The sequence below is a fragment of the Nerophis ophidion genome, linkage group LG16 (genome assembly GCF_033978795.1).
Source record: "Nerophis ophidion isolate RoL-2023_Sa linkage group LG16, RoL_Noph_v1.0, whole genome shotgun sequence".
Lineage (NCBI taxonomy): Eukaryota > Metazoa > Chordata > Actinopteri > Syngnathiformes > Syngnathidae > Nerophis > Nerophis ophidion.
Window position 1 is genome coordinate 3,213,856 of NC_084626.1, and position 27,082 is coordinate 3,240,937.

Genomic DNA, 27,082 nt, shown 5'->3' on the forward strand with positions numbered 1-27,082 from the left:
CTACTCTCTCTACGACTGAGCAACTCGCTTCTCAAGAGACGATGTTCGCGAAAGAGTCAAGTCTTTTGAACGGCTCTTTCAATGAAGAGAACCGATTCAAGCGTCCATCCATTTTTTTCTACCATTTGTCCTCCTCGTATTGGACCTGCTGTGAGGTGGCGACCTGTCCAGGGTGTACAGTTGTAATTGGCTCCATTGAGAGACTCCTTTTATGCAAATTGTCCATCCCGCAGAATCCTTGAAGGAGTAATGACATCACCCATTCAGAGTCGTCCTAGAAAGCTCTACTCATGTGAACGCTTTCATGCGCGCACAGGCAGTTAACTTAGGGGAGGAGTTTAACAGGCACCTGGACCTACTCGAGCCTTTTCTCTGCCGAATTTGGACTTAAAGATATTAGCGAGCGGAAAAGAAAACAAAATGGACAAAATCTAAAAGGAAACATTGGGTAAAGCGGCTGCGGGGATCGTCACAGAACGGGGAAATGGCACCATCTTGTGGAATGTTTGCCCTGGAAACATAAATCAAATCACCTCGTCAATCTTTCAAAACGAATTATCTCCTTGTCAGAATAATTGTATATAAGTTATCACACAACTTGTTTTCCCCATGAGTTCAGGCTGCCCCTGCGAGAAGACAGAAAGCTGTCTTTGATCTTATCAAGCAAAAGGCCTACTGCTCGTAAAACTCCACTGTGTGCGACGGGATGCGACGTGGAGGTGTCGGTTTCTTTGGACAGCCACAGGAAGACCTTGTCATGACCCGAGATCTACATAGCAGAGAGGGAGCAGACCTGACACTGCTCTAGGCACCTTTTCTCTAAACTGTTTTTGACCGAGTGCCGCAGCGGTTTATGACCCCGCGTCCCTTAGAAACAGCTGCAGCTATGTAATCAGAAAACGCCCAAATCAAGGAGGAACGTGTTGGGACTGAATTCAGAGGGTGGTGGGAGGTTGTAGCTGAGTGTGCAGCCCCAGACATTTTTCCTCATGAGCTAAAATAAATCTTGTCTGTTTGATTCATTTGCCTCTTGTCTTGACTAATAGATGTCATCGGCGTTTGAACCTGACACTCCTGTGTGTTGATATTGGTGTAATGTAGACATTTTGATTTGTTGATTCATCGTATTTACTACCAAGAGCGATTGTTTCCTTAATGAAAACAAGTTACTGAAACATAAAAATGAGCCAGTCTTTTGAACAGCTCCTCAGGATCTAACTCCTTCTAAAGAGCCATAAATCCCACCTTTACTCTGTTCTCAAATTATATTTGTGTTCAATTCAGACATTCTTTTGATTTCCACATTGCCAATATTAGTATTAAGACCGTGACCATACTGCCGAAAGTGAATGTTAAAATCTAGAATAACTTTGATGAGCAGCAAAAGCTTACTTCAATCCATCGCTACAAAATAATCTGTCTGTGTTAGCCCTTATAATAACAACATTGCTAATATTTGGTTAATTTTCAGGTCTTTAAATGTATAAACCGTATTGTTGGTGGATTTCAGGGTTTTGTGAGCAAAATAGAGAGCCCCCATTGACGGACTATTTATGTATTTATTTATTTACGACATAGAAAAACATGTGTTCATATCTTATATAAGAATTGCATAAACATCAATCTCACTAGCTTTGGCAAGGATGTGACTTATATTTATATCGCACTTTTTGTCAAGTGACTCAAAGCGCTTCACAATGAGATGCTCTACACGTAAAGTAGCAGTAGAGTGGGAAAACAAGCTGCCTCTATAAATAGATATGATCAAAATAGAATCAGTCTCACGGAGATTCGAGATTTGATCGTGTGAACAAGAGAAGTAACCACAGATCCCTTCCTCGCCAACAACAATGCTAACCGAGCAGACTTTGTGAGAGCCGACGACGATTACTTCGGAACAAATTAATATTCAGAACCCGATATTGTTGATCCTGAACACAAGAAGGATCAGCTACACGTTTTAGAAGCTCTGCTAATCAGATCCGGCTATAATGAAACACTATAGCATCATGTTGCAGTGTTGCTAATTCCTAAACAAGAAATACAAACTACGAGCATAATAAAACAATCACTTACTGTACATGGTCCGCTCTCACTGTGAATGGTTGAGACACTTTCTTACGTTCTGGGTTTGTCTCCATCTCCGGGTATACGTTGAACGTCACAGATGAACAACTTCTAGATTAAAGGCTAAATCTTCCTAATAGCCAGACAAGAGGCATGATTCTTATTCCGGAATAACTTTGATGAGCCAATCCGCGATGATTTTTTTAGCTACTTAGCTAAAATAAATTGCCCGTCTAAGTCAACCCCTATAATAACAAACATTGCTAATATTTGGTTATTATTCAGGTCACGATATGTATATAGAGTATTGTTGGCGGGATTAGAGGGTTTTGTGGGAAAAATAGAGAGCCCCCATTGACGGACTAGTTATGTATTTATTTATTTAAGAATGAGGATGCATATAAAAAATAAAACTATATGTGTTCATGTCTTGTATAAGAATTGTGAATAACTTTGATGAGCCAAGTCGCGATGATAAGCAGCAGAGAGCTACTTAGCTGGGTTATATCAATCCACCGCTAAAAAAATAGTCTGTCTGCCTTAGCCCTTATAATAACATTTCTAATATGTGGTTAATATTCAGGTCACCATATGTATAAAGAGAATTGTTGGCGGGTTTAGAGGGTTTTGTGGGAAAAATAGAGAGCCGCTATTGACGGACTAGTTATGTATTTATTTATTTACGACTTAAAATGCATTAAAATAGGAAAAACATAAGAATTGTTAATTATTATCGGTACGATCGATCTAATAATATTGTCTGAGTACAGAAGCGCTACTCGAGTTGGACATTACCGAATTTGAGGCATTTTTTTGATGTTTAAACGTTATTTCCACATACTTTGCGTATTGTAAATACAAACCCCGTTTCCATATGAGTTGGGAAATTGTGTTAGATGTAAATTTAAACGGAATACAATGATTTGCAAATCCTTTTCAACCCATATTCAGTTGAATATGCTACAAAGACAACATATTTGATGTTCAAACTAATAAACTTTTTTTTTTGCAAACAATCCATAACTTTAGAATTTGATGCTAGCAACACGTGACAGAGAAGTTGGGAAAGGTGGCAATAAATACTGATAAAGTTGAGAAAAGCTCATCAAACACTTATTTGGAACATCCCCGAGGTGTGCAAGCTAATTGGGAACAGTTGGGTGCCATGATTGGGTATAGAAGCAGCTTCCATGAAATGCCAAGTAATTCACAAACAGGGATGGAGCGAGGGTCACCACTTTGTAAGCAAATCTGGGACAAATCACTGCGCATAAGCGATGATATTACAGACCTCTGATCCCTCAGGCGGTACTGCATCAAAAACGGACATCAGTGTGTAAAGGATATTACCACATGGGCTCAAGAACACTTCAGAAAACCACAGTCAGTAACTACCGTTGGTTGCCAAATCTGTACGTCAAGTTAAAACTCTGCTATGCAAAGCAAAACCAATTTATCAACAACACCCAGGAATCTGCTATGCAAAGCAAAACCAATTTATCAACAACACCCAGGAATGCCGCCGGCTTCGCTGGGCCCGAGCTAACCTAAGATGGACTGATGCATAATGGAAAAGTGTGCTGTGGTCTGACAAGTCGACATTTATTTGGAAACTGTGGATGTGATGTCCTCCGGAACAAAAAGGAAAATAACCATCCGGATTGTTATAGGCGCAAAGTTCAAAAGCCAGCATCTGTGATGGTATGGGGGTGTATTAGTGCCCTAGGCTATGGGTAACTTACACATCTTAGTAGAAGGCACCATTAATGTTGAATGGTCCATACAGGTTTTGGAGCAACATATGTTGCCATCCAAGCAACATTATCATGGACGCCCCTGCTTATTTCAACAAGATAATGCCAAACCACGTGTTACAACAGCGTGACTTCGTAGTAAAAGAGTGCGGGTACTTTCCCGGCCCGCCTTCAGTCCAGACCTGTCTCCCATCGATAATGTGTGGCGCATTATGAAGCGTAAAATACGACAGCGGAGACTGTTGAACGACTGAAGCTCTACATAAAACAAGAATGGGAAAGAATTCCACTTTCAAAGTTTCAACAATTAGTTTCCTCAGTTCCCAAACGTTTATTGAGTGTTGTTAAAAGAAAAGGTGATTTAACACAGTGTTGAACATGCCCTTTCCCAACTACTTTGGCAAGTGTTGTAGCCATGACATTCTAAGTTATTTGCAAAAAAATGTAAAGTTTATGAGTTTGCATCAAATATCTTGTCTTTGTAGTGCATTCAACTGAATATGGGTTGAAAAGGATTTGTTAATCATTGTATTCCGTTTATATTTACATCTAACACAATTTCCCAACTCATATGGAAACGGGGTTTTGTACTATTGGATTCAGTTTAATGAAACACAAATAAAGTGAACCTGTTTTTCACTCTTGTGCTACCCGAAGGTGGATTCACACCACTACGGCAATGACCAAGATGGCGGAAGCTGGATCCACCTGAGCCACGCCGCCCCAGGAAAAACCCCTACCCAAACACGACCTGTTATCGCACGCTTGCACCTACGTGTGGAGTCTCGGGGGGGGGGGGGGGGGGGACAATCCAGAAAAATTAGTGGTTCAGCAAGTCCACTGGGTGTTTTCGAAGACAACTTGTCTGACTGCAGTACAGTCCCTGCACCAAGGACACCTTATTCCCAGTGCAGTTCTAAACTATCACACTAAATACAAGTGTCTTTTGGGTGAAGAACTGGAAAGTCCTAAAGAACTAAAAGGTACTGGTGCATCACCGGAAGACAAAGTTGTCCAATCCCATGGATCGACTTCACCGTCTAAGCAAATCCAGCGCCGGTAATCCCGAAGACTGAGGTCACTGTTGTGAATGACTCATGAAATAATTGCATCAACAGCAGAGATGTTTCTTTGGAACCACAAACATGACCTCAGGGAAGAGGAAAACCTCGATTTGATTCTTTTTCCGTCTTCTTTCGTACCTGTCGCAATACTTCCTCCTACCTGAACTTTTCGATTCTGTGGAAATTTCTACAGCTGCTAAAATCCCCTTCAGTTTGGTATAAGAGGAAACAGCATGGAGGCACAGAGACACACGGCCTTGGACTCCACTTGTGGTTACAGGCGATCGCAACAGGTGAGTGGCGCTGGTCCAGCCAGGACTTGGTGGTGGGAACTTGCTTAGGCCAGGTGAGCGCCGATGACATTGGAGGCGCTTTCTGTGTATTATTTGTCTCTACATAGAATAGCTTAGGCTTGTGTTTAATCATATATACGTGTATATATATATATATATATATACATATATATATATGTATATATATATATATATATATATACATATATATATATATATATATATATATATATATATATATACATATATATATATATATATATATATATATATATATATTAGGGCTGCGAATCTTTGTGTGTCCCACGATTCAATTCAATATCGATACCTGGGGTCACGATTCGATTATATATCGATTTTTTCCGATTCAACGCGATTCTCGATTCAAAAACTATATTTTTCCGATTCAAAACGATTCTGTATTCATTCAATACATAGGATTTCAGCAGGATCCTACCCAGTCTGCTGACATGCTAGCAGAGTAGTAGATTTTTTTTTAAAAAGCTTTAATAATTGTAAAGGACAATGTTTTATCAACTGATTGCAATAATGTAAATTTGCTTTAACTATTAAACGAACCAAAAATACGACTTATTTTATCTTTGTGAAAACATTGGACACGGTGTGTTGTCAAGCTTATGAGATGTGATGCAAGTGTAAGCCACTGTGACACTATTCTTTTATTTTTAATTTCATAAATGTCTAATGATAATGTCAATGAGGGATTTTTAATCACTGCTATGCTGAAATCATAACTAATATTGATACTGTTGTTGATAATATTCACTTTTGTTTCATTACTTTTGGTTTGTTTTGTGTTGTGTTTGTGTCTCCTCTCAATTGCTCTGTTTATTACAGTTCTGAGTGTTGCTGGGTCAGGTTTGGTTTTGGAATTGGATCGCATTGTTATGGTATTGCTGTGTATTGTTTTGTTGGATTGATTAAAAAAATAAATAAATAAAAAAATCGATATTTTTAAAAATGAGAATCGATTCTGAATCGCACAATGTGAGAATCACAATTCGTATACGAATAGATTTTTCCCACAACCCTAGTATATATATATATATATATATATATATATATATATATATATATATATATATATATATATATATACTTTATTTTCAATAATACGTTAATACCGTTGTTTGCTAGTGGTATGGCATATATATATATATATATATATACTTTATTTTCAATAATACGTTAATACCGTTGTTTGCTAGTGGTATGGCATATATATATATATATATATATATATATATATATATATATATATATATATATATATATATATATTTATATCCATCCATCCATGACTACCGCTTATTCCCTTTGGGGTCGCGGGGGCGCTGGTGCCTATCTCAGCTACAATTGGGCGGAAGGCGGGGTACACCCTGGAAAAGTTGCCACCTCATCGCAGGGCCAACACAGATAGACAGACAACATTCGCACACGTGTATCCATCTATCCATCCATTTCCTACCACTTATTCCCTTTAGGGGTTGCGCTCAACTACACTCTGGCGGAAGGTGGAGAACACCCTGGACAAGTAGACACCACATCGCAGGGCCAACACAGATAGACAGACAACATTCACACACACATATATACATATTTTATATATATATATATATATATATATATATATATATATATATATATATATATATATATATCCACACATATATATTTTAAAAAAAAGAAATATATATACACAGTATATACATACATATGTGTATATATATACATATATTTGTATATACACACACACACACACACACACACACACGTATATATATGCCCACACACACACACACACGTATATATATACCCACACACACACACACACATATATATATATATATATATATATATATGCTTTTTTTCGATAATATGTTGATAATAGGCCTGTCGTTGTGGTTTGTGCAGCCCTTTGAGACACTAGTGATTTAGGGCTGTATAAATAAACATTGATTGATTGATTATTGATTGATTTTTGTTAGTGGTATGGTATATATTTAATCATATATATATGTTTGTTTTTTTCAATAATATGATCATATTGATGTGTGCTAAAGGTACGGCATAAGCGTGTATTTAATCATTTATATATATTTTTAAAAATGCATATATTTATATTACGTTTTACAATAATATGTTAATATCGATATGTGCTAGTGGTATGAAATAAATGTGTATTTAATCATCTATATATATATATATATATATATTTATTAAAAATGCATATTATATATATAAATATACATGTATATATGCATTTTTCAATATGTTAATATAGATGTGTGCTGGTGGTATGGCATAAGCGTGTATTTAACCATACAAATATATGCCTTTTTCAATAATATGTTAACTTGTATTAGTAGCTTGCACAGTACAATACATATTCCGTACAATTGACCACTAAATGGTAACACCCGGATAAGTTGTTCAACTTGTTTAAGTCGGGGTCTGCGTTAATCAATTCACGATACAAATATACACTCTCAGCTTAATCCAGTCATCACACAAGTCAATCATCAGAGTATATACATTGAATTATTTACATTGTTTACAATCCTGGGGGTGTGATGTGAAAGGTGGGGGGGCGGGGGGGATACGTGGTTGATATCAGCACTTCAGTCATCAACAATTGTATCATCTGAGAAATGGACATTGAAACAGTGTTGGTCTGACTTAGTAGGATATGTACAGTGAGCAGTGAACATAGTGAGTTCAGAAAGCATAAGAACAAGTATATACATTAGATTATTTACAATCTGGGGTGGGGGTTACTAGTCTAGGGTTAAAGTTGCCTGGAGGTGTTCTTTTAGTGCGCTTTTGAAGGAAGATAGAGATGCACTTTCTTTTACACCTGTTGGGAGTGTGTTCCATATTGATGTGGCATAGAAGGAGAATGAGTTAAGACCTTTGTTAGATCAGACTAGATTTGACCAAAGACTAGATCTGACCGATCTCAGTCAAAGACTGGATCTGACCAATCTCAGTCTAAGACTAGATGTGACCAATCTAGATGTGCGTTTTGATATGTATATTTGCTTTGCTATGGAGGGTTATTTGGGGGGTTTTCAGAATTAAATACTGTTTTCTATAGTAAAAGTCCTGTTAATTTCCAGATATACAAAACCTCATTTAGGATGCCTTATTCAGTAAAATGAAATTTCTGCATGGACAGATCGTTTTACTAGTTTTTATCTTTTTTTTCCCTAAAATTCGGTCATTTATTCCTGTATTTTGTCAGCTCTCTTTGCAGCGTATTAATTGTCCAGACGATGGCAGCCATGAAGAGGATTCCCGGCTTTTCCACCCTCCTCCTCCTCAGTTTCCTGAGTGAACTTTCCTTTGGCAGAACTCTGAAGTTCAACAACTGCGAGGTCAGCGTCCACACGCATGAGCTCCGCAGACATTACTCGGAGATGCGCTCGATAGCGGTGAGGGTTAACGTTTTGTGCCGCCGACCACGCCTGGAGATTGACAAAGTGCTCATGTTGAACGTCATCCGTGTTTGCCCTGCTAGATTTCTGAGGACACGGAGATTGGAGTGATGATCCTGAACAGATCAACAATGACATCCCTTCAGGTGAGTTTGTTCAAGGCGGGAATGTTCCTGAAGATGACAGCGCAAAAACGAAATTACAATCTTACTCTCGATGTTTAGTTTACAACCTTATCAATCAAAGGGACCCAAAACTGCTGAACAATAAATATTCTTTCATTGTTTGTGCTAAAATAAACTAAATCAGTATTCAATATGTTTCCGAACTACAATGTCAGTAGAATTCAAGTCCATCCATCCATCCATCTTCTTCCGCTTATCCGAGGTCGGAAGCCCATACTTCCCTTTCCCCAGCCAATTCGTCCAGCTCTTCCTGGGGGATCCTGAAGCGTTCCCAGGCCAGCCGGGAGACATAGTCTTCCCAACTTGTCCTGGGTCTTCCCCTTTGTCTCTTACCTATCGGACGTGCCCTAAACGCCTCCCTAGGGAGGGGTTCGGGTACCATCTTGACCAAATGCCCGAACCACCTCATTTGGCTCCTCTCGATGTGGGGGAGCAGTGGCTTTACTGGAGAGGAGGCTATGCTGGATAGTCGAACCTCGGATTCAGGAGGAACAGTGTGGTTTTCCTCCTAGTCGTGGAACTGTGGACCAGCTCTATACTCTCGGCAGGGTCCTTGAGGGTGCATGGGAGTATGCCCAACCAGTCTAGATGTGCTTTGTGGACTTGGAGAAGGTATTCAACCGTGTCCCTCGGGAAGTCCTGTGGGGAGTGCTCAAAGAGTATGTCTAATTGTGGCGGTCCGCTCCCAGTACGATCAATGTCAGAGCTTGTGAGGGCTGGACTACGCCAAGGCTGCCCTTTGTCACAGATTCTGTTCATAATTTCTATGGACCGAATTTTTGCCGCAGTCAGGGCGTTGAAGGCATCCGGTTTGGTGGCTGTAGGATTAGGTCTCTGCGTTTGCAGATGATGTGGTCCCGATGTATTCATCTGGCCAGGATCTTCAGCTCTCACTGGATTGGTTCACAGCCGAGTTTGAAGCAACTGGGATGAGAATCAGCATCTCCAAGTGCGAATCATGGTTCTCACCCGGAAAAGGGTGGAGTGGCCAGGTTGGGGAAGAGACCCTGACCCAAGTGGAGGAGTTCAAGTACCTGGATTCTTGTTCACAAGTGAGGGAAGAGTGGATCGTGAGATGCGGCGTCTTCAGGAATGCGGACGCTGTATCGATCCGTTGTGGTGAAGAAGGAACTGAGCCGGAGGGCAAAGCTTTCATTTTACCGGTCGATCTATGTTCTCATCCTCACCTATGGTCATGAGCTTTGGATTATAACCGAAAGGACAAGATCTCCGGTACAAGCGGCCAAAATTAGTTTCCTCCACCGGGTGGCGGGGCTCTCCCTTAGAGATAGGGTGGGAAGCTCTGTCATCCGGGAGGAACTCAAAGTAAAGCCGCTGCTCCTCCACACAAAGAGGAGCCAGATAAAGTGGTTCAGGTATCTGGTCAGGATGCCACCCAAACGCTTCCCTGGGTAGGTGTTTCTGGCACATCCTAACCGGTAGGAGGCCACGGGGAAGACCCAAGACACGTTGGGTAGACTATGTCTCCCGGCTGGCCTGGGAACGCCTCGGGATCCCCTGGGAAGAGCTGTATGGGTGTGTAGTGCCCTACAAAGTGTTCATACTGTAAGTATTGTACTTATTACACACTTGCTAGTTAGTTGTCGTGTGCGTGTTGAAATCACCACGTAAAATCGCTAATGCTAATCGGTAGCATGCATGTTTCTCTTCCTCAGGTCGATCAGACATGCTGTTACTTGCGCCTGATCCTGCGCTTCTACACGGAGCGGGTCTTCCGAAACTACGCCTCCTCACAGCCGCGTTACTCCAGCGCCCTGGCCAACGCCTTTGTCACCGTTAGGAGGAACATAAACAAATGCGTAAGTGTACACCAGGCAGTAAGTTGGCCATCTTTGGTCACAATGAACGTACTCACGGTTGTGTGTGGGTGTGCTCCCCTTAGCACTGTCTCTGCGAGGAGGACACGCAAAGAGCCATGGACTCGTTAAACGCAGAGTTCGACAAGGTATCTATCCGTCTATTTATCTAACTGGTTCTTGAAGAGGGTTTGGAAAAATCGAAAAGTTTGTATTTTGAAGCAAATTTCTCTATTAGAGATCCGCGTAAATATGAATAACGGGTTCCAGCCTGGAAAAAAGTTAATATTTTAGTCAAAGTTGGTACACTTTTAACTTGAGATGTCCGACAATAGCGGACTGCCAACATTATCGGCCGATAAATGTTTTAATATGTAATATCTGAAGTTAATCGGTATCAGTTTCAATAAGTAAAATGTATGACTTTTTAAAAACCGCGCTGTATAGAAGCTACACGGACATAGTACCTTAAAGGCAATGCCTTGCGTGCCGGCCCAATCACATAATATCTACAGCCTTTCACACACACAAGTGAATACAAGCATACTTGGTCAACAGCCATACAGGTCACACTGAGGGTGGCCGTAGAAACAACTTTAACACTGTTACAAAAATGCGCCATAATGTGAACCCACACCAAACAAGAATGACAAACACGTTTCGGGAGACCATCCGCACCGTAACACAACATAAACACAACCGAACAAATACCCAGAACCCCTTGCGGCACTAACTCTTCCGGGACGCTACAATATACACACCCTGCTACACCCGCCCCCCAATTCAACCCCGCCCACCTCAACCTCCTCATGCTCTCTCAGGGAGGGCATGTCCCAAATTCCAAGCTGCTGTTTTGAGGCATGTTAGAAAAAAAATAATGCACTTCATGACTTCAATAGGGCTTCACGGTGGCAGAGGGGTTAGTGCGTCTGCCTCACAATACGAAGGTCCTGCAGTCCTGGGTTCAAATCCAGGCTCGGGATCTTTCTGTGTGGAGTTTGCATGTTCTTCCCATGAATGCGTGGGTTCCCTCCGGGTACTCCGGCTTCCTCCCACTTCCAAAGACACTTTGTGTTGGCATTTTTTTTCCATAACTTGAGTTGATTTATTTTTGTAAAACCTTGTAACATTGTTTAAAGCATCACAACAAATTTAGGCATATTAATGTGTTAATTCCACGACTGTGTATATCGGTATCGGTTGATATTGGAATTGGTAATTAAGAGTTGGACAATATCGTAATATCGGGAAAAAAGCCATTATCGGACATCTCTAATTGTAAAATGTCGATGGAGAGTGGGTGTGATGTTCGTATGTTGTCAATATTCAGTGTTTTATCGATCATAGTTAATATTGTAAATCCCACATTCTGGGTGTCTCATTCAGTAAAAAAACATTTTTAATTCCAAAACTCAACCCAGCCCACCTCAACCTCCTCATGCTCTCTCAGGGAGAGCATGTCCCAAATTCCAAGCTGCTTTTTTGAGGCATGTTTTTTTTAAAAATGCACTTTGTGTTGGCATTTTTTTTTCCATAACTTGAGTTGATTTATTTTGGTAAAACTTTGTTACATTGTTTAATGCATCCAGCGGGGCATCACAACAAATTTAGGCATATTAATGTGTTAATTCCATGATTGTATGTATCGGTATCGGTTGATATCGGAATCGGTAATTAAGAGTTGGACAATATCATAATATCGGGAAAAAGCCATTATCGGATGTCTCTAATTGTAAAATGTGGATGGAGAGTGGGTGTGACGTTCTTATGTTGTCAATATTCAGTGTTTTATCGATCATAGTTAATATTGTAAATCCCACATTCTGGGTGTCTCATTCAGTAAAAAAAAATGTTTAATTCCAAAACTCAACCCAGCCCACCTCAACCTCCTCATGCTCTCTCAGGGAGGGCGTGTCCCAAATTGCAAGCTGTTTTTTTTTTAGGCATGTTTAAAAAAAAAAAATGCACTTTATGTTGGCATTTTTTTTTCCATAACTTGAGTTGATTTATTTTGGTAAAACTTTGTTACATTGTTTAATGCATCCAGCGGGATATCACAACAAAATGAGGCATGATAATGTGTTAATAATTCCACAACTGTATATATCGGTATTGGTTGATATCGGAATCGGTAATTAAAAGTTGGACAATATTGGAATTTCGGCAAAAAGGCCATTATCGGACATCTCTAATTGTAAAATGTCAATGAAGAGTGGTTGTGACGTTCTTATGTTGTCAATATTCGGTGTTTTATCGATCATAGTTAATATTGTAAATCCCACATTCTTTATTTTCATGTACATTCTGGGTGTCTCATGGAGTAAAAAAAATAAATAAATTCCTAAACTCAACCCCGCCCACCTCAACTTCCTCATGCTCTCTCCGGGAGAGTGTGTCCCAAATTCCAAGCTGCTGTTTTGAGGCATGTTAAAAAAAAAAATAATGCACTTTGTGTTGGCATTTTTTTTCCTATAACTTGAGTTGATTTATTGTGGAAAAACCTTGTTACATTTTTTAATGCATCCAGCTCGGCATCACAACAAATTTAGGTATATTAATGTGTTAATTCCATGATTGTATATATCGGTATAGGTTGATATCGGAATCGGTAATTAAGAGTCGGACAATATCGTAATATCGGCAAAAAAGCCATTATCGGACATCTCTAATTGTAAAATGTCGATGGAGAGTGGGTGTGACGTTCTTATGTTGTCAATATTCAGTGTTTTATCGATCATAGTTAATATTATAAATCCCACAACCCAGCCCACCTCAACCTCCTCATGCTCTCTCAGGGAGGGTGTGTCCCAAATTGCAAGCTGTTTTTTTTTAGGCATGTTTAAATAAAAAAAAAGCACTTTGTGTTGGCATTTTTTTTTTCCATAACTTGAGTTGATTTATTTTGGTAAAACTTTGTTACATTGTTTATCCATCCAGCAGGGCATCACAACAAAATTAGGCATATTAATGTGTTAATTCCACGACTGTATATATCGGTATCGGCTGATATCGGAATCGGTAATTGAGAGTTGGACAATATCGTAATATCGGGAAAAAAGCCATTATCGGACATCTCTAATTGTAAAATGTCGATGTAGAGTGGGTGTGACGTTCTTATGTTGTCAATATTCAGTGTTTTATCGATCATAGTTAATATTGTAAATCCCACATTCTGGGTGTCTCATTTAGTAAAAAAAAATGTTTAATTCCAAAACTCAACCCATCCCACCTCAACCTTCTCATGCTCTCTCAGGGAGGGCGTGTCCCAAATTGTAAGCTGTTTTTTTTTTTAGGCATGTTTAAAAAAAACGCACTTTGTGTCGCCATTTTTTTTTCCATAACTTGAGTTGATTTATTTTGGTAAAACTTTGTTACATTGTTTAATGCATCCAGCGGGATATCACAACAAAATGAGGCATGATAATGTGTTAATAATTCCACAACTGTATATATCGGTATTGGTTGATATCGGAATCGGTAATCAAAAGTTGGACAATATCGTAATATCGGCAAAAAAGCCATTATCGGACATCTCTAACTGTAAAATGTCGATGTAGAGTGGGTGTGACGTTCTTGTGTTGTCAATATTCAGTGTTTTATTGTTCATAGTTAATGTTGTAAAGTCTTTATTTTCATGTACATGTAAAAAAATATTTAACGTTTTTAGCATTCAATCAGACATTATTGCTAGGTTTTTGTATTAGTGTTCCTAAAAAGTAGATACACCCGCCCTTTGGTGACATTTTTTTACCCTCGAAGTCAAAATACAGTGGGGCAAAAAAGTATTTAGTCAGCCACCGATTGTGCAAGTTCTCCCACTTAAAATGATGACAGAGGTCTGTCATTTTCATCATAGGTACACTTCAACTGTGAGAGACAGAATGTGGAAAAAAAATCCAGGATTTCACATTGTAGGAATTTTAAAGAATTTATTTGTAAATTACGGTGGAAAATTAGTATTTGGTCAACCAAAATCTCACGATACATGGTCCCATTCATTCTTTACTTAACACGGATCTATTGTCCTGTCCCTTTAGCAGAAAAACAGTCCCAAAGCATGATGTTTCCACCCCCATGCTTCACAGTAGGTATGGTGTTCTTGGGATGCAACTCAGTATTCTTCTTCCTCCAAACACAACGAGTTGAGTTTCTACCAAAATGGATACATGGATGATACAGCAGAGGATTGGGAGAATGTCATGTGGTCAGATGAAACCAAAATAGAACTTTTTGGTATAAACTCAACTCGTCGTGTTTGGAGGAAGAACAATATTGAGTTGCATCCCAAGAACACCATACCTACTGTGAAGCATGGGGGTGGAAACATCATGCTTCGGGGCTGTTTTTCTGCTAAGGGGACAGGACGATTGATCCGTGTTAAGGAAAGAATGAATGGGGCCATGTATCGTGAGATTTTGAGCCAAAACCTCCTTCCATCAGAGCTCTGAATGGTTGACCAAATACTTATATTCCACCATAATTAACATATAAATTCTTTAAAATTCCTACAATTTGAATTCCTGGATATTTTTTCACATTCTGTCTCTCACACTTGAAGTGTACCTATGGTGAAAATTACAGACCTCTGTCATCATTTTAAGTGGGAGAACTTGCACAATCGGTGGCTGACTAAATACTTTTTTGCCCCACTGTTATTGCCTGAAGGATGGTCTTAAAAAAACGGTCCTAACGTTGGTCTTCTCGGTGCCTCTTTAACAGCTGTCCATCAACAAGGCGGCCAAGAAGGCAGTGGCGGAGATGGACGCGCTACTGGACTGGCTCGAGGAACTGGAGGAGTCGTCGGCAGCGGCGGCGACGTCCGACCTAACCCTGACAGCCTAGAACCGTCCGGGACGTTTCTTTTGTTTGGACTTGAAATTAACTTAAATATGGATGGAGACTTGATTTAACGTGCTAATTTATCCACATAAGAATATTTATTACACTATTTAAAATGCTTATAAACCCGCATTGGAATATTTATTACACTTTATTTAAAATTCTGTTATACCCCACATTGGATTATTTATTATGCTTTATTTAATGTCCTAACATATCCACATAGGAATATTTATTTACATGCAACACATCCAAAGTTGTACCATTTATTTATCACATACCGTACTTGATACTGAGTATTAGTATGTATGTTTTCTTGGTGTTTTGTACGTTTCAGCAACAATGAATAAACTATTCTTTTATAGCCGTCCTTGGAGTTCTTTATACAAACCCCGTTTCCATATGAGTTGGGAAATTGTGTTCGATGTAAATATAAACAGAATACAATGATTTGCAAATCATTTTCAACCCATATTCAGTTGAATATGCTACAAAGACAACATATTTGATGTTCAAACTGATTTATGCAAATAATCATTAACTTTAGAATTTGATGCCAGCAACACGTGACAAAGAAGTTAGGAAAGGTGGCAATGAATATTGATAAAGTTGAGGAATGCTCATCAAACACTTATTTGGAACATCCCACAGGTGTGCAGGCTAATTGGGAACAGGTGGGTGCCATGATTGGGTATAAAAACAGCTTCCCAAAAAATGCTCAGTCTTTCACAAGAAAGGATGGGGCGAGGTACACCCCTTTGTCCACAACTGCGTGAGCAAATAGTCAGTTTAAGAACAACGTTTCTCAAAGTGCAATTGCAAGAAATTTAGGGATTTCAACATCTACGGTCCATAATATCATCAAAAGGTTCAGAGAATTTGGAGAAATCACTCCACGTAAGCGGCATGGCCGGAAACCAACATTGAATGACCGTGACCTTCGATCCCTCAAAAACCGAAATCAATCTCTAAAGGATATCACCACATTAGCTCAGGAACACTTCAGAAAACCACTGTCACTAAATACAGTTCGCCGCTACATCTGTAAGTGCAAGTTAAAGCTCTACTATGCAAAGCGAAATCCATTTATCAACAACACCCAGATACGCAGCCGGCTTCTCTGGGCCCGAGATCATCTAAGATAGACTGATGCAAAGTGGAAAAGTGTTCTGTGGTCTGACGAGTCCACATTTCCAAATTGTTTTTGGAAATATTCGACATCGTGTCATCCGGACCAAAAGGGGAAGCGAACCATCCAGACTGTTATCGACGCATAGTTCATTCTACAGAGGCACTATAGAGAGGCTGCTGACCAACAGCATTTCTGTCTGGACTGGAACCTGCAATGCCTCAGACTGGAAGTCTCTCCAGAGAGTGGAGAGGACGGCGGAAAAGATTATCAGGACTCCTCTTCCTCCTATCCAGGAGATCGCAAAAAGCCGCTGCCTGACCAAGGCTCAGAAAATCTGCAAAGACTCCTCCCACCCCCACCAAGGACTGTTTTCACTGCTGGACTCTATGAAGAGGTTACGCAGCCTCCGTAGCAGAACCTTCAGGTTCTGTAACAGCTTCTTCCCTCAGGCCGTAAGACTCTTCAACGCATCATAATTAAATTATCCTCTCAACTCCCCCCAAAATGGATTAACTCGCTGGAATAAAAAGACAATAACATACATCCATAAACATGGACGCATGTGAAAAAGTGCAATGTATTTATCCGTACAGTAATCTATTCATTCATATCTGCACCTTGTTTTTTTTTTAAATCCTGCACTACCAAGAGCTAATGCAACAAAATGTCGTTCTTATTTGTACTGTAAAGTTCAAATTTGAATGACAATAAAAAGGAAGTCTAAGTCTAAAAGCCAGCATCTGTGATGGTTTGGGGGTGCATTAGTGCCCAAGACATGGGTAACTTACACACGTAAGCGGCATGACCGGAAAGCAACATTGAATGACCGTGACCTTCGATCCCTCTGAGGGCACTGTATCCAAAACCGACATCAATCTCTAAAGGATATCACCACATGGGCTCAGGAACACTTCAGAAAACCACAGTCACTAAATACAGGTTGTCGCTACATCTTTAAGTGCAAGTTAAAGCTCTACTTTGCAAAGCGAAAGCCATTTATAAACAACATCCAGAAATGCAGCAAGCTCCTCTGGGTCCGAGATCATCTAAGATGGACTGATGCAAAGTGGAAAAGTGTTTTGTGGTCTGACGAGTCCACATTTCAAATTATTTTTGGAAATATTCGACATCGTGTAATTCGGACCAAAGGGGAAGCGAACCATCCAGACTGTTATCGACGCAAAGTTCAAAAGCCAGCATCTGTGATGGTATGGGGGTGCATTAGTGCCCAAGGCATTGGTAACTTACACATGTGTGAAGGCACCATTAATGCTGAAAGGTACATACAGGTTTTGGAACAACATATGCTGCAATCTAAGGGCCGTTGTTTTCATGGACGCCCCTGCTTATTTCAGCAAGACAAGTGTTACAACAGTGTGGCTTTGTAAAAAAAGAGTGTGGGTACTTTCCCGGCCCGCCTGCGGTCCAGACCTGTCTCCCATGGAAAATGTGTGGCGCATTATGAAGCGTAAAATACGACAGCGGAGACCCCGGACTGTTGAACGACCGAAGCTCTACACTGAAAAAAAAAACTCATAAGATTTACTTGAAAAAAAATATTTTAGGTATTTTCACGCAAATGATTTAAGTAAAATTTAATGCTGCAATATCAAGTAACAATCACTTGCCAGTATCAAGTAAATTCTACTTACCATATAACATAACAGTTGTGAAGATATTAGGTAACAGTTACTTAATTACATCCAAGTTTTAAGTTATATTTATTTCAACAAATTAGGTAAACGTCTACTTGTTTTTCATCAGCAGGAACATCATTTTACTCTAAAACTTTAAGTAAATTTTATATACCGTATTTCCATAAAAAGCCGCCGGGGCGCTAATAATTTTAAAACCTCTTCTCACCCATGCGCTTATTGATGAAATGTAGTATAAAACTGAGTGTGATGAGAAAATTTTTAATACAAAATTATTCAGTGGCCGCGGCCAGGTGGTAGTCGCCCACTTTTACACAATGTTGTGTGCGTGCCGGAAGGACAAATACGTTTTGTTCCTTCTCACACGAGATTGCACGCCATACTTAGTCAACAGCCATACTTTTTACACTGACGGTTGTGATATAAACAACTTTAACATTCTTACTAATATGCGCCACACTCTGTGAACCCACACCAAACACATTTCTGGAGAACATCGACTCCGTAACACATTATAAACGCAAAATAAGAAATACCCATAATGCCACCTTGCAGTGCTCTGTGAAGTGATCCTAACGGCCAGAGCCTGTTGTGCTGTGCGCATGCGTCGTCGTGCATGCGTTTCAAAACACTAGATTTTCAGAGTAAAGTTTATGTAACATTTTTAGGTTTATGCACGTACAACTATTAAACATTTAAATAGTATGAGGAAACATAAGTAAAACTTACTCCATCCATTTTCCATTTTCTACGCCTTATTCCCTTTTGGGGTCGCGGGGGGCGCTGGCGCCTATCTCAGCTACAATCGGGCGGAAGGCAGGTTACACCCTGGACAAGTCTTCACCTCATCGCAGGGCCAACACAGATAGACAGAAAACATTCAAACACTAGGGCCAATTTAGTGTTGCCAATCAACCTATCCCCAGGTGCATGTCTTTGAAGGTGGGAGGAAGCCGGAGTACCCGGAGGGAACCCACGCTTTGCAAACTCCACACAGAAAGATCCCGAGCCTGGGATTTAACCCAGGACTGCAGGACCTTCGTATTGTGAGGCAGACGCACTAACCCCTCATCCACGGTGAAGCCCAAGTAAAACTTACTCTTCCCCCATAATTCATGTTTAATTTTACTTAAGAAACTCTTGTTCTTACTGAATGTTAAAAATACTAGGTATTTAAAATGAAAGTTACTCTAATAGAGTTTACAGCACCAAAAAGTCACTTTTTTCAGTGTACATAAAACAAGAATGGGAAATAATTCTATTTTCAAAGCTTTTACAATTAGTTTTCTCAGTTCCCAAACGTTTATTGAGTGTTGTTAAAAGAAAAGGTGATGTAACACAGTGGTGAACATGCCCTTTCCCAACTACTTTGGCTCGTGTTGCAGCCATGAAATTCTAAGTCAATGATTATTTGCAAAAAAAAATAAAGTTTATGAGTTTGAATATCAAATATCTTGAATATGGGTTGAAAATGATTTGCAAATCATCGTATTCCGTTTATATTTACATCCAACACAATTTCCCAACCCATATGGAAACGGGGTTTGTTAAACAAAAAAAAAAAAAGATATGAACACAAGGAGGTCATGACGGCTCAGCGTTCCGAGAAGACCTTTTTTTTTAATGTTCTTCTCGCCGCTCTGAGACGGAATCAGAGGTAAACCTCAAGGTGACTGAGCTAAAGAAGATCAGGCAGGCCGCTGCAAACCACAAGAACGCCACGTCAGCCCCTCGACGTAGTGCAGGCTTTTTGCATTCCCATGCAACACAGCAAACCGTACAATGACTCATCGTTTTTTTGTGTGTGTGTGCGTGTTTTAGCACCTTTCCGTCCAGCAGAGGTCGCCAAAGGGGGGCTTGAACGTGCACGTATTACAAGATGTGCCCAGGTCGGCGTGTTAAATGCCACTCCTAAATATTGTCATCTTTTTGGATTTCTCAATGCACAAAAGACTCCGTAACGCTTGTTTTTATTTTTTATTGTCATTGGCTTGCCTGAGAGTAGTTCGCTTTGACGACACTGGAGGGGGGCATTGAACGCATCATTGCATCAGCTATGATGAACGTCCTTGTCCATTGTTTAATTTGCCACAGTGAGTCAATACTGAATGAGTCACTTTAATACAGGGGTCACCAAAGCGGTGCCCGTAAGGACCAGATGAGTCGCCCTCTCGCCTTTTGTAAAAATAGCTCAAATAGCAGCACTTACCAGTGAGCTGCCTCTATTTTTTTTTAATTGTATTTATTTACTAGCAAGCTGGTCTCGCTTTGCTCGACATTTTTAATTCTAAGAGAGACAAAACACAAATAGAATTTGAAAATCCAAGAAAATATTTTAAAGACTTGTTTATTAACTTGTTTAAATAAATTCATTTATTTTTTAACTGTGCTTCTTATAACTTTCAGAAAGACAATTTTAGAGAAAAAATAGAACCTTAAAAAATATTTTAGGATTGTTAAACACATATACCTTCTAAATTCCTTCCTCTTCTTTCCTGACAATTTAAATCAATGTTCAAGTAAATTATTTGTTTTATTGTAAAGAAAAATAAATACATTTTAATTAAATTTTTCATTTTAGCTTCTGTTTTTTCGACGACGAATATTTGTGAAATATTTCTTCAAACTCATCATGATTAAAATTCAAAAAAAATATTCTGGCAAATCTAGAAAATCCATAGAATCAAATTTAAATCTTATTTCAAAGTCTTTTGAATTTATTTTGACATTTTTGTACTGGAAAATCTAGAAGAAATAATGATTTGTCTTTGTTAGAAATATAGCTTGGTCCAATTTGTTATATATTCTAACGAAGTGCAGATTATATTTTAACCTATCTAAAACATGTCATCAAAATTCTAAAATTAATCTTAATCAGAAAAAATGACTAATGATGTTCCATAAATTCCTCTTTTAATTTTTTCAAAAAGATTCAAATTAGCAAGATTTTCTCTTCATATTTTCGGTTGAATTTTTAACAGTAGAAATTGAAGATAAACTTCTGTATGTTTCAAAATTTAATTTTCATTTTTTTCGTGTTTTCTCCTCTTTTAAACCGTTCAATTAAGTGTTTTTTTCATCATTTATTCTCTACAAAAAACCTCCCATAAGAGGAAAAAAATGTACGACGGAATGACAGACAGAAATACACATTTTTTTTTATATATATAGATTTATTTATTAAAGGTAAATTGAGCAAATTGGCTATTTCTGGCAATTTATTTAAGTGTGTATCAAACTGGTAGCCCTTCGCATTAATCAGTACCCAAGAAGTAGCTCTTGGTTTCAAAAAGGTTGGTGACCCCTGCTTTAATGTTACTTGGTGGCCTAAAGTATTTGGCCACCCGTCCAAAAGATCAGAATCAGGTGTCCTAATCACTTGGCCCGGTGTATAAAATCAAGCACTTAGGCATTGAGACTGCCGCGAAACGGGGTGTGCCAGGACGGACTTCAAAGACAGAGATGGGTGAGTAAAAGGCCCAGGTGGGCCTTGTTATCTAATCACGTCGCCTTTATTAGCAGCAGCCGGAATGAGACTATGTCGACTCGGACTGGTGGAGAGGGTCAGAAGTTTTAAATTACAGGGGGTGACCGTGGGAGAGGACCAGGTCCTGGCTCACTCACATTGTCTCCAGGCCCAACAACACCGTTACTACCTGAGGAAGCTGAGGAGCACCTACAATTCCAGAACCCGGATGGTGAACCTCAGAACCATCTACACTGTTCTACATTGTGGATTTTTAGGGTGGTTCTCTGGCTCACCACCCTGCCAGTCGTCTGTTCCACCTACTGCCCTCAGACCCGGAAACCAAGACTGTCTAACAGTCTCTTTACCAGGGGTGTCAAACGTACGGATCAGGCCCGTGAGATGAGTTTGTTAAGTATAAAAAAATAGCTGATATTTTGGATTGGAAGAAACTGCTGTTCTAAATGTGTCCACTGGATGTCACAATAGCAATTCTTTGTATCCCCTGTCAGGGGAGCAGGCACTACTTCAGAGGGGGCGGAGCTACAGTACACAAAATGTTAATTGTTACGTTCATGCCTTGATTGTCAAATAAGTTGTTGCTAATGTAACCTGAGACATTTCTACACAGTTTTTGATCATTTCTACATTTCCTGTTCTATGCTGAAATAAACTTCACATGTGATTCCCGAAATTCCTCGAAATTCACAAGTTTTGTTGTAAATGATGCAACATATATACAGACTATACTAACTATCAGTTGAAACCAATAAGTAAATTACGTGGATAACATCCTGTCATTTTAATATTTATTATTATTAATTCCACCTTCTGATAGATTACAAATTAACACCAATTGGAACATTTTAAAAAACTCTTCCAGACTCAATTCCACCTGTTTGACTTCTTAGATTCCGGTGATGACCCACAAGTTCTTCCAAGAACTTGCGAATCAGGTCCAGCTCTCCGTTCACAGGGTCCCGTCCTCTCGGCCCTGTCGGCCTTACCAGGCTGCTTGTTAGAATAATTATGTATATATTATCATCATAACTTAATGCTTATGGGCTGTTACTATAAATTATTGTCAATTTGTGCTGAAGTGGTATTTTTGTATTTGTAGAGAGCTAGCAATCCAAAAGATTGCTAGTCTTCTTATCAGTGTTGTGTTCAGACTTGGCCTGCTGACTGTCAAGGTCGAACATTGGGTACCGGGACCAGACAAAGCAGAGACTGGGCGATAGCACCAGTACTCAGACTGCTGACTGCCAAGGCCGAACATTGGGTACCGGTACCAGCCACAGCAGAGACTGGGATATAGCACCGGTATTCGGCCTGCTGACCGCCAAGGCCGAACATTGGGTACCAGGACCAGACAAAGCAGAGACTGGGTGATAGCACCAGTACTCTGCCGGCTGACCGCCAAGGCCGAACATTGGGTACCAGTACCAGCCAAAGTAGAGACTGAGATTTATCACCGGTATTCGGCCTGCTGACCGCCAAGGCCGAACATTGGGTAACGGGACCAGACAAAGCCGAATCTGGGCGAGAGCACCACTACTCGGCCTGCTGACCGCCAAGGTCGAACATTGGGTACCGGGACCCGACAAAGCAGAAACTGGGTGATAGCACCAGTACTCGGCCGGTTGACCGCCAAGGCCGAACATTGGGTATCGGTACCAGCCAAAGCAGAGACTGGGATATAGCACCGGTATTCGGCCTGCTGACCGCCAAGGCCGAACATTGGGTAACGGGACCAGACAAAGCCGAATCTGGGCGAGAGCACCACTACTCGGCCTGCTGACCGCCAAGGCCGAACATTGGGTACCGGGACCCGACAAAGCAGAAACTGGGTGATAGCACCAGTACTCGGCCGGTTGACCGCCAAGGCCGAACATTGGGTATCGGTACCAGCCAAAGCAGAGAAAGGGATATAGCACCGGTATTCGGCCTGCTGACCGCCAAGGCCGTACATTGGGTACCGGGACCAGACAAAGCCGAATCTGGGCGAGAGCACCACTACTCGGCCTGCTGACTGCCAAGGCCAATCAATGGGTACCAGGACCAAACAAACCACAGAGTGGGCGGTAGCACCAGTACTCAACCTGCTGACTGCCAAGGCCGAACATTGGGTACCCGGACCAGACAAAGCAGAGAGGGGACGATAGCACCAAGTGTCAACATATTTGTATTTTTGTCTAATCATATATTTTGTCTAACTGGAGTTGTCGAGTTTACCCCCTTCCATCAGCGACAGTGATGTAAGAAGGCCATTCCTAATAAATAACTAGAGTACAGCCCAAAACAGATGTCTCCTCGAGCTAAATTGACCTCTGTCTCTGCATGATTCCTTGCTTCCTGTCTGATTCTTAGATGTCACCAGTGTTTGAACCTGACACTGCTCCACCGACAAGGCTCTCCTCAGCCGGATGGCGAGGCAATTGGCCTAGTTCTAACCACCCTTTGTCCGGCTTCCTTCTGTGGTCGAGAAGCCTATCTGTTAAGGTCGAGTCAAACCCCAAAAACAAACCCCGCAGTTTTAGATAGCTTGCTTCTAATGAATCTTGGCTCTTGTTACTGACTAGGTTAGATTTGAGGGCTAAGAATGAAACAAAAAGCCCTTCAGGACATATTGTGGATTGAATTAGATCGATCTTTCAGAGCTAGTTGTAGTTCACACATTATTATGCCACTATTGTCCTCCATGTGGCCCCTGAGCTAAAAGGATTTTGACACCACCCTATGACGATCCATCTGGTAGGGGTGTATCCCTTCATGGAGGATGCATGTGCAGGACTATGTTTGACGTGGGGAGACTGGTGCACAGACAGTCACCCCACAATCCTTGACAGAATCGGGTCAGGGTTCAGTGGCATGGAGTTCCAAAACTACCGGGGACCCTTTTCTGCTTCAGCCTTCTTCTGCCATCGCAGCCGTTGTGGTCCTTATTAAAATCTACCGGCTTCCGCCTGCTCCGCCGTTGAGGTATTTACCGTATCCCTGGCTCAGGGGCAGTCAGGTACTAGGCCTTTGCCAAGGGCCACCTGGGGTAACAGTAGTAAAGGTGTTAACCTCTTAGTACCCCAAACCCCCATAGAGGAGCCTCCACTGCCGGATGCGATTTAACGTCATGCCCAGGACACCATCCTCATATAGCCTGCTGAACACCCACCCCTTCGAGGACACGACCAACCACCACCACCAACTCTGAAGTGGACTTTGCACCTTTGGTCTGTTAGATTGTTGCAAGGATGTCAAAAACTGTTCAGTGTTTACACATGGTTATCCATGGGCGTTCTGGGGTTTAGGAACATCAAACTATGTTGTTCTCTGGGACAATGAAGATAAAACTGAATTGAATTGTCTTTCTCAGGATGGCAGGTATAAAAAAGTGTTTTTTACGTAAATCTTTAATTACTTTCCATTCGCTGAAGAGCAATTAAGTCATTCTAATACGTCTTTGGGAAAGTAAGTGAAGCGCTGGCTGTACAAAGTCAGAATCCGGGGTGGACCACTTATCTGTCCATCGGTTGAGGACGTATCTGCGCTGCTGACCTGTCTCCGCTCGGGATGGTGTCCTGCTGGCCCCACTATGAACTGGACTCTCACTATTATGTTAGATCCACTATGAACTGGACTCTCACTATTATGTTAGATCCACAATGGACTGGACTCTCACTATTATGTTGGATTCACTATGGACTGGACTTTCACTATTATGTTAGATCCACTATGGACTGGACTTTCACACTATTATGTTAGATCCATTATGGACTGGACTCTCACTATTATGTTAGATCCACTATGGACTCGACTCTCACACTGTTATGTTAGATCCACTATGGACTGGACTCTCACTATTATGTTGGATCCACTATGGACTGGACTCTCACAATATTATGTTAGATCCACTATGGACTGGACTCTCGCTATGATGTTAGATCCACTGTGGATTGGACTCTCACTATTGTGTTAGATCCGATACGGACTGGACTCTTACAATATCATGCTAGATCCGCTATGGACTGTACTCTCACACTATGTTAGATCCACCATGGACTAGACTCTCACGCTATTATGTTAGATCCGCTATGGACTGGACTTTCACTATCATGTTATATCCACTATGGACTGGACTCTCACAATTTTATGCTAGATCCACTATGGACTGGACTCTCACTGTTATGTTAGATCCACTATGGACTGGACTTTCACACTATTATGTTAGATCCACTATGGACTGGACTCTCACTATTATGTTAGATCCATTATGGATTGGACTCTCACACTATTATGTTTGATCCACTATGGAATGGATTCTCACAATATTATGTTAGATCCATAATGGACTGGACTGTTACACTATTATGTTAGATCCACTATGGACTGGACTCTCACACTATTATGTTAGATCCACTATGGACTGGACTCTCACTATTATGTTAGATCCACTATGGACTGGACTCTCACACTATTATGTTTGATCCACTATGGAATGGATTCTCACACTATTATGTTAAATCCACTATGGACTGGACTCTTACTATTATGTTAGATCCACTATGGATTGGACTCTCACACTATTATGTTAGATCCATTATGGACTGGACTATCACAATATTATGTTAGATCCACTATGGACAGGACTTTCACACTATAATGTTAGATCCACGATGGACTGGACTCTCAATATTATGTTAGATCCGCTACGGACTGGACTCTTACAATATCATGCTAGATTTGCTATGGACTGGACTCTCACACTATGTTAGATCCACAATGGACTACACTCTCACACTATTATGTTAGATCCACTATGCACTGGACTCTCACTATTATGTTAGATCCACTATGGACTGGACTTTCACTATTATGTTAGATCCACAATGGACTGGACTTTCACAAAATTATTTTGGATCCATTATGGGCTGGACTCTCACTATTATGTTAGCTCCACTATGGACTGGACTTTCACTATTATGTTAGATCCACTATGGACTGGACTTTCACACTATTATGTTAGATCCATTATGGACTGGACTCTCACTATTATGTTAGATCCACTATGGACTAGACACAATATTATGTTAATCCACTATGGACTCGACTCTCACACTGTTATGTTAGATCCACTATGGACTGGACTCTCACTATAATGCTAGATCCACTATGGACTGGACTCTCACTATTATGTTGGATCCACTATGGACTGGACTGTCACAATTTTATGCTAGATCCAGTATGGACTGGACTCTCACAATAGTATACTAGATCCACTATGGACTGGACTGTCACAATTTTATGCTAGATCCAGTATGGACTGGACTCTCACAATATTATACTAGATCCACTATG

General features: G+C 40.5%; 2 protein-coding genes across 3 annotated transcripts in view; one reads left to right on the plus strand and one right to left on the minus strand.

The window, feature by feature from the left end:
• Nucleotides 1-27,082, minus strand: part of fmoda (fibromodulin a) — a 281,121-nt gene that overhangs the window by 177,799 nt on the left and 76,240 nt on the right. The window lies entirely within an intron of this gene.
• On the plus strand, nt 5,086-15,844 carry il19l (interleukin 19 like). Its single transcript, XM_061875596.1, has 6 exons — nt 5,086-5,178; nt 8,444-8,633; nt 8,720-8,782; nt 10,498-10,641; nt 10,725-10,787; nt 15,358-15,844. The coding sequence occupies exons 2-6, from the start codon at nt 8,475-8,477 to the stop codon at nt 15,478-15,480; spliced, it is 552 nt and encodes a 183-aa protein (XP_061731580.1). The 5' UTR covers nt 5,086-5,178; nt 8,444-8,474; the 3' UTR covers nt 15,481-15,844.

Excerpts from the sequence above, each read along its gene's own strand:
- il19l (XM_061875596.1), top strand. The coding sequence starts at position 8,475 with ATGGCAGCCATGAAGAGGATTCCCGGCTTTTCCACCCTCCTCCTCCTC. Across the intron at positions 8,634-8,719 it reads CGGAGATGCGCTCGATAGCG|ATTTCTGAGGACACGGAGAT; the intron begins GTGAGGGTTAAC and ends TTGCCCTGCTAG. Across the intron at positions 10,788-15,357 it reads TAAACGCAGAGTTCGACAAG|CTGTCCATCAACAAGGCGGC; the intron begins GTATCTATCCGT and ends CCTCTTTAACAG.